The sequence below is a fragment of the Rhopalosiphum padi genome, chromosome 1 (genome assembly GCF_020882245.1).
Source record: "Rhopalosiphum padi isolate XX-2018 chromosome 1, ASM2088224v1, whole genome shotgun sequence".
Classification (NCBI taxonomy): Eukaryota; Metazoa; Arthropoda; class Insecta; order Hemiptera; family Aphididae; genus Rhopalosiphum; species Rhopalosiphum padi.
In genome coordinates this window covers 61,127,198-61,136,262 of record NC_083597.1, presented here as the reverse complement: position 1 = coordinate 61,136,262, position 9,065 = coordinate 61,127,198, and the positions used below count along the sequence as shown (strand labels likewise).

General features: G+C 32.5%; 1 protein-coding gene across 1 annotated transcript in view; it reads right to left on the bottom strand.

Annotated features, from left to right (window-relative positions):
- Positions 1-350: 350 nt before the first annotated feature.
- The window catches only part of LOC132921982 (cadherin-89D), a 45,285-nt gene continuing 36,570 nt past the window's right edge, over positions 351-9,065 (bottom strand). Inside the window, exons 3-23 of the mRNA XM_060985257.1 lie at positions 8,498-8,628; positions 8,268-8,417; positions 7,980-8,088; positions 7,537-7,874; positions 7,243-7,449; positions 6,702-7,066; positions 6,484-6,610; positions 6,071-6,311; positions 5,843-5,989; positions 5,595-5,769; positions 5,035-5,495; positions 3,891-4,467; positions 2,962-3,777; positions 2,734-2,879; positions 2,520-2,656; positions 2,220-2,438; positions 1,990-2,144; positions 1,543-1,611; positions 1,231-1,443; positions 761-1,129; positions 351-654 (exon numbers count right to left, since the gene is read on the bottom strand). Coding sequence (XP_060841240.1) covers positions 495-654; positions 761-1,129; positions 1,231-1,443; positions 1,543-1,611; positions 1,990-2,144; positions 2,220-2,438; positions 2,520-2,656; positions 2,734-2,879; positions 2,962-3,777; positions 3,891-4,467; positions 5,035-5,495; positions 5,595-5,769; positions 5,843-5,989; positions 6,071-6,311; positions 6,484-6,610; positions 6,702-7,066; positions 7,243-7,449; positions 7,537-7,874; positions 7,980-8,088; positions 8,268-8,417; positions 8,498-8,628 — 5,312 coding nt within the window. The 3' untranslated portion in view covers positions 351-494. The remainder of the gene's footprint in view (positions 655-760; positions 1,130-1,230; positions 1,444-1,542; positions 1,612-1,989; positions 2,145-2,219; positions 2,439-2,519; positions 2,657-2,733; positions 2,880-2,961; positions 3,778-3,890; positions 4,468-5,034; positions 5,496-5,594; positions 5,770-5,842; positions 5,990-6,070; positions 6,312-6,483; positions 6,611-6,701; positions 7,067-7,242; positions 7,450-7,536; positions 7,875-7,979; positions 8,089-8,267; positions 8,418-8,497; positions 8,629-9,065) is intronic.

The window sequence follows — 9,065 nt, the reverse complement described above, 5'->3', positions numbered from 1 at the left end:
AGCAGCATATTGGACTATTGTAGACTGTCTTGGAATCTCATATAATTACCTAAGTTTTTTTTTTTTTAAAATGTAATTAAATGTCCATAGGCTAAACAAATTTTATTTTCTAGATGAAAATATATTTTATTACACTTTTAAGTGCTTGTAATTTTAATAATAAGTATCGAAAAGTATAAAAACGTTTGGTCTGGCACACTTTACTTATCACAACATTACATCAAATTATTTAGTATATTATAATACCGTGGAATTGGAATTTTATAATTGTTTCATTTGCCACGAGAATATCACATAATATTATATTATACCTAATTTATAATATTCAATCGACTATTTTAAGAAATGCATTTTATTTACATCATTTTTAAAAATTTTATTTTTAATAACAAATTAAATAATAATAATAATAATAATAATAACATGATATAGTCTGTACATAATATAATATATACAATATTTATAAAATAATAATAAAATAATGAGCAGTTTAATCACAGAGCCAACGGACACTTGCAGACCTTTATGTTGGTATTGTTTGTTTGTGTATTATTCGAATCATCCTCATTGCAACACCGGTGATGCCTCTGACAGTTGCTGTTATTATTAGATCTGTCAATTGAACGCAACGAGTCTTCGAAATTTTCGCTAGATCTGTTCAACATAATGATACTGTGAAATAACCATCGCTAACTACAGCATCATAAAGATGCCACCTCCCAGTACGATATTAATATAATATTGGATTGGCCACACTTACTTCATGACAAAGGATTCAGTTAAACTGGCGGTGCCCGTACTTCCAGTGGCACTACTACACGAACAACAATCATTTTGCAAATTATCGAGGTGATCACTCCTGGACGCGCACTGGAGCCGCATATGAGTGATTGGCGGTTCGACGGGTATGATCGACCTGGACTGATTGCATCGCAAACCCCTTCGTAAGTTTTTAGGGTTGGTCACAGCCCCTCCGTACAAAAGCGAACCCTCCATGAATGATGTTGGGTTCTGTAGTGATCTGGGTTCGCAGGTTGATAGCCTCGCTAGACTTCCATTACTAAAAGTGAACGGAGACCTCTCGTGGAAACCGAAATTTCCATAGGAAGTAATAGTCTTGTTTTTCTCCCTACGAGTTTTATAATAACAGTAGAATAGTCAAGCTCAGCAACGGTTAAGTACGCCACTAAAAGTGGTTTTACTTTTTATTTTATACTTATTATTTCGTACCTCTTACGTCCCGTGCACACGCACGTTACTCCGGTTATGGCCCCCATGAATATAATAAATCCGAACAAAACCGTTAACAGTTCAAACGTTGTATACAGACTTAATGAGTTTTCTACCACTACGTCGTTGTGGCTTTTTGGTATACGAGAAAATCCAATGAATTGCAGCGGCTTTAATACGTAATTAATTTCATCTTGGTGATCCAACATCAAACTGGCACAAATAAACACAATTTAATAATAGTACATATAAGAGTGGGCCGAGATTATATTAAATCATAAAATTAACAATCATATTATAAAATGTGCTTACTTCATTAATAAATCACTATCTGCCAATGCATTTGTAATAGGATCCACAGCATAAAGTTGAATATCAGTCCTAAAATAGGTACATATGATTTTGTAAATATTTAAGTACAAAAATTATTTAATAGGTAAATACTTTTAAATATACCAACATAAATATTTAACTAGGTATAGTTAAAAATTAATACTCTCTCGATTAATAGAAAAAATACGTGTTTATTTTAGAATATATTATTTATTTTATACAATTATCTACGTATATATAGTTTGTAGTTTGATAGTAAAATTATATTCTATTAAAAGTCAATACCTGCTGAAAATGAACTTCTTCAACGATTTTTAAAATAAAAAACTAGTATTATATTATTATTACCTAACTTAATAAAACATTTGAACTTTTAATTATTAATTTAACTGATAATTTATTAAATTTATAGATGGTTAAACTCACATGTTATTTATATTTGAATCTATTCTCCATATTTTAACCATGCATCCAGTGATATTAGTCATTGAACTTGTTATTACATCTACGTTTTTCTCAACCACTGACGGTTGTTTCCCCATAGCCAATGTTATTATTTTCTGATCGTCCAAAACGTAAACCTTTTACATACAAATACATATCAATATTATTCAAATAGTTTATAATCAATAATTGTATCAAAATGTAAAACTAACAAAGACATTTGTAATCGCCGATCTCCCGTTGGGTGCACCGGCTTTGTCGGTTGCTCGTATATCAAATCCAAAAACGGTATTATTTAAAAGTTGATTAAATCCGCCGACCGTCCGTATTAGGCCCGTGTGTTCGTCGACATTGAAATATCTTTTTTCAACGGGATCTCCGACTATTGTATATCTTATGTCTGAGTTGATATCTAGATCTGGGTCTGTCGCCTAAAGTTAAATAATCACGCGTGTTTAGACAAGTTAAAAATAATTGTTTCACATAACATAACGTAAGTACACCAAACATACTTGAACTGTTGCCACCGGAGTTCCGTAACCTGTCAACGAAGATACAGCGGCAATCACTGGTATACTGTCGTTTGTGAAAATAGGAGTGTTATCGTTTTGATCGATTATTCGGAGCACAATTCGAGCTTCGTTAAGAGCTAAACCAATAAAATGCCGTTATTTTTTATTATTAAATAAATTACTACTGCAATTACAATATACTAAATTATCATACCTATGTCATGTGCAACCGGATGTACAGTATAAGTTGATTTTCCTTTCCTCCCTATCACTTCAACACGAACCATTACCGTCAGAGTCGGAGTAGACTCTCTATCAGGACTTTCAATAAGATAAATATTGCCATTTTTCGAATCAATTCTGTTTAATAAAAAAATTAAATTGTATATTTAATATTACATTTAAATAAATAATAATAATTTGACACGCAACGATGACTCACTCAAAACTCTCGCTGTTTTCCGAGGGAATTATTGAATAACTGACGGACGTTGCGGATCGTCTAAACCGTGATGTCACGTTAAGTTTGAGGATTTCTAATGGCACTATACAGTTTTCTTCCACTTCCACTTCAAAATAACGAAGTTCAAGTAACGGTTCTTCAACTCCAGAGTTTTTGTCAGCGACGCTGACGATTAATAACGCGGCGTTATCTTTTCTAGAAAAACCCGAATCCGATGCGACCACGGTAACATTGTAAATACCCCCTTGCAGTGGAATTTTTGATATAACCACTCCGGTTACGTGGTCTATATCGAATAACGCTGAACCCGGTCCGAATAGACTGTACGTAACTATAGAATTTCCGTCTTCTGGTCCATCCGGATCTTCAGCCACGATTCTCGTAATCATGGTTCCTATCGTACCGGCTTCGGCCAATGTCGCTTCATAAACGGGCACTGTGAGCTCTCCTTCAAATCCTTTAAGTCCAATTTCACCGGCGGACAACTTTCGTACCCGATGATGATTTCGGAACTGTGGCGCATTATCGTTTACATCTAACAGTTTGACAACGATATCCACTGTCGACGGAGTTCCACCGGACTTTCTTTTACCCGTCAACCGCAGGTCAAATGATTCTCTAGTTTCCCTGTCTAGATCACCAGTTACCAATAAACATCCAACGTCAGTCATAACAAACGTGGGGTTCCGGTAACTTTTTTTGGTTAACGAGTATACGACCGAAGTTTCTTCCGTTGTGATGCAACCGATTTCGTGTTGTTTATACGTACCTTCAGGTACCCAAAATTCATATAATCTAAAAAAAAATACAGTAGCATGATGATCATTATGATAACAATATACTATATGATTTAATGCAGAGGAAATTCGTTGGATATTTAGTTGATGTACAAAAATATTGAAACTTACTTTTTTTCAAACAATATGTCCTCTTCGACAAATACGATTATCAATATCCAAGTCATCAGACCGCCTTCGTCTTCCGCGGTGACGTTTAGTTCTTGTTCGCCGATTTTCAACTGACCCACTACGGATAGCTGACCCGAAATCGGATGAATAGCAAACTCCAGGCCACTTTTTGCTAGTTTATACGTGATTGTTGATCCGGTGGAATCAGCATCTTCGGCATTCACTGCCAGTATTGGCGTACCAGGTTGTATCGTTTCAGGAAGCCATACGACGGCGGTCGTAGTGACGTTATCCAATCGATGTGGTATCGTGTAATCACCCAGTGTGACTGATATATTCGACTTGGTACTGACTGCGACTCTTAATTTGTCTTTGGTATAAACGGTCATACGTTTAAAAACGGGAACGTTGTCATTTATATCGGTTACACGTATTGTAAGATAAGCTTCAGACGATAAATTTCCTCGGTCTGTAGCAACAATCTTAAGATTATAAGTGTCCTTAACTTCTCTATCGATCATAGGTTTCGAAACAATCACGTCTCCAGATTCTTTGTTGATTGTAAAAATTTCACTACCTAAAATTAATATGTATTATAAATGTATGGTATAACATTTTTAATATCCATCGTATTTTTATTGATGACTACATAATGTATGAAAAAAAAAAACAAATTAGTACAAGTGAAAAACTTTACTTATATAATTTATTATATTTATATTATTTTGTATGATCTATACATTGCGTATAAGCTGATGAAAATTATTTTTTTTATTATTTTAATAACTATATAATATATTATAAATAATTAAAATATTTTACTTTTTTAAAACATAACTTTTTGTATATTAAATGATAAAAGACACGTAATATTATGTTAATAAATTTTATTCTAAAAATTATCAAAGTATATTATATTTTTCAATTTTAATTTTTGTCTAGGAATAATAACATTAACATTAACTTGTTATTTTGTCAAAAACAAAATTAGTTTGAATTATTCTGAATTACTTATGTTGATATGAATATCATTTTATTCTAGAAAAATTATCATCAAACGATATTTTTAAGCAAGCAACTTATCAGTTTTTAAAAAGCTAAGTTTAAAATATAATAATTTTTAATTTATTAAAAAAGGATTTACCTTCTCCATTTAATGTCAATGAAAAAATAGCGTTAGGTCCAATGTCTCGATCGATTGTTCTAACAGGTGCATTTAATTCGACGAGTGTACCGACGGCACAATTTTCCAATACTGAACCTTCGTAGTGTGTTTTTTGAAATTCTGGTGCGTTATCGTTTTCGTCATCGACTATAATACGTATCTGGAAAATTGTCGCATGGTGGATACCAGTTTTTGTTTTCCGATCTGCAATAACCGTCAACTTGAAACTTTCTTTGGTTTCCCTATCCAAGCCAGATTTTGTGTATAAAACGCCATCTTCGGATACGGTAAATAACTCTCCGTCATCCGGGTCGGCAACTATAAAATTAGGCTTAGACATGGTTGATGAGTTTGAGAAATCAATATTCCATAATCTTCCGATAGCAACACCCGGTAGATTCTCACGAACTCGAAACACTAGACTTATTGGATCTACGGTTCTATAAATAATTTAAATTATTAATTAATATACATAAATAAATTGTATACTATAAAACAATTTATATTTATTTTGGGAATAAAATTAAGCTATACGTTACTTTGTCAATGTTTGACTAGAATCCGAATAAACTATATGAATAGTAACATTTGTTGAAATAATCAAATTTCGATTATCTGTTGCAACCGCTTCGAATTCATAGTCAGTCCGATCGAAATTCGAAATGACCTCAACGACCGATATCGTGCCGGTTTTCTCCTCCACGGCGAACGGCACTGAAATTTTAAGAAGTTACGTATTAAAAAAAATACATAGATAAGTACGGTAATTTGCATTTGAGTACATTACCTCCTTCTTGATATGTATGAAGTAAATCATAATCGATACTAGGATTTTCTGAAACTATTCGGACTTGACCTACACTAGTGCCAACGGGAACATCACTTCCAACCCAAAATTCATAAGGAGCGTTAACAAAATCAGGATTAATCACTTCTGTAAGCCATAAAATATTTATTGTATAAAAATAATAAAAAATTAAATTTTGATGTGAATTTAGAATTTTTAATTAAGTACCTTCTGTAACAATTGTGATTGTAACGACTGCTAGAGAATATTTCATTTCTTTTGGATCGATTGGTTGGTCAGATGCGTTCACGATTATAGTATGTTTGCCAGGATTTATCGGCATTTCATTCATAGTCACTTCACCAGTGTCAGGATTGATCGCGAAAAGTTCCGATTCGTTATTTGGCGAATAAGATATCTTATAAACCACACGTCCGTTATCTCCATCGTCGGGGTCTATAGCTTCAACCTAAGTTTAAAAAATACAACAGTATTATTTACTTTATATTTAATATAATATTTTGAAATTAAAGTAGCATGGTTATTGATATAAACATTACAATATATATATATAATATATATATATATATATATATTATAGACGAGCAATTTTACAGAATATATTTTACTTAATAACATACCTTTCCGATCGTCGTTCCTATCGTACTGTCGACTCTTGTTTTGAAAGCGTACTGGTTATTTGGCACAAATGTTGGACTATTGTCGTTGACGTCAAGCAAGGTAATTTCAACACTAACAAACGCGTCTCTGAAAACAGAAGTATATACATGTAAATATTATTAATTATCACTATGCTATAAATGATCGGTTAACATTTCGTTTATATCACACTACTTACCCCGTTTCTTTTTGTTGCATTACGAACGGTATTTTTTCTCGGGCGTACACTCGCAGAGAGAAACTAGACTTTTGTTCTCGATCTAACTTAGTGTAGTTTCGCACCGTTATCCAACCGGTCTTTCCGTCAATGGTGAACGCCTGACTAGGATCCACTAGATGATAGACAAATTCGCCGTTATCCCCTTGGTCTAGGTCCGTCGCAACCACCCTCAGCACGTTGTAGCCGTTCGGGATGTTTTCGTAAACGCTAACGTTGTACGAATCTACTTCAAACTTGGGCTGGTTATCGTTCACATCGATCGCTTCGATTTCCACTTCAGCCAGTGCAATTTTAGAGGGGTTGTTCATGTCGGTCGCTTGGATCTATACAAATGTTCATATCATATGGTTTTATAAATTGCGGTGACAATTATTATACATTATAATGAAATATTAAAAAAACATGAAGTATTTGTTTATTTTTTTGTTATTTTATTATTGTGTATAAGTTATATTAAATCAACACAATTCGACAAATTATAAAACAACTGCGCATTTACTTTGAGCAAAAATATATTTGATGGAAGCAAATCGGCATCAATTTCCTTGTCGAGGAATATCCTGCCAGTTAATTGATCTATATGAAATACGTCTTCATCGAAGTCTGGTGATGTTAAAGAATATGTGATTGAAGCATTGAGTGCATTATTTTCGTAAAATGCATGAATCGGTGGGATGAACGGTATTTCTTGGAGTATTCGTTTGCCCTGTATATTTACAAATTTTTAAATACATTTGAAAAACTACAAAAAAAAAAAAATTGTCTGCTTCGAAAATATTCTACAAAATCTCACCGTTATTGGAAAATGCTCTTTAAATTGACTGTGATACACTTCACTCGTAAATTTTAGTACTCTGGATTCATCACGTTTTACTCGCACATCAACTACCGTACTGGTGTTCCTGGCCGGGGAACCCTCGTCTTTGGCGTATATTTCTAACAAAAATTGTTCGTCTCCGGCGTCGAAGTTGAGTGGTTCTTTTAGTACCACTGCTGCGGAACCATTAGCGTCCATTACTAGTGAAAATTTAGCTTGAGACTTCGAAGCAGCGATTAAATATCGTATTTCTGAATTTGGTGTAGACGGCTTGTCGGCGTCTAATGCTTTTATTCCTCGTACGACAGTTGTTCCTATGGTAAGATATCAATATTTAGTACTTATAATAAAAATATCCTATGTACAATTGCAATTGTAAGTTATTATATATATTTTTTTATATTAAAACACTTAATTACCGATAGGCGTGGATTCGGAAATGTCAGCACCGTAAGGTGCATTCACAAAGTAAGGATTGTTATCATTTACATCGTCGACAAAGATGGTAATGACAATTGATGAGCTAATCTGCAATTAAATTATCAAACAATCAAGTAACAATTTTGTATTTAATAATCAAATATTAATTTTTAATGTAAGTATTAAATAAATACAAAAAAAAAAAAATATTTTTTAAATCGTAAATAAAAATTTTTAATGTGCATTAAATCGTAACTTCTATAGATAAATGAGAAAATAATAGTTACCGAAACATCTTCAACTCCACACACTAATTTGACTTTTAGTAATTCGATGGGATTTGGTCGGTCGACTAAATCATCTAGTGATCGGGCTAGTCTTAATGAAATCGTTGTCCGATTAATTGTACGGAATTTAAAAAATGCCACGTCATCGTGCTGTTGAATAAATATTTAATACAAATAATTTTAGTGTTTTCGCTACTCGTATTTTTTCGATTAATATATGCAATACTTACACTATCAATTGGTTGCAAACTGAGGTTTCTCCTTGGATACACTTCGATCTGCATCACCTCAGAACCAACTGGTGTGGTTTCCGATAACCTGATAAATCTGAAGTGATTGTCGATGGGATAAAATTGGCAACCTATGACATAATAAATAATTTGTTTAGTATAGAATATTTTTTCATTAAAATTTTTAAAATTATATAGTAGTAGAATAAATATTACAGGATTAAAAAAATATGACGAATAGGTACTCGTTTTTAATATTTTACTGTTTCAATTATATCCATAAATAATCCAAACTTACTTAAAATGTTACAATTTATTTTATATTGATGTCGAATAGATAAAATGTGAAATAACAGAGAATAGCAACTAATCGGATGTAATAAAATACATAAATACATAATTTATTACACTTATTTACAACAGTAATTTGATGAAAAAAACATGTCATTATTCAAATAATTGAGAATTTTCCACAAAATCAAAATGTATAAACATAGATTTATAAATAACGCTTATATATTGCTGTTATTTTGTGTACCATATTGTTCCTAATCTACAATAATATACC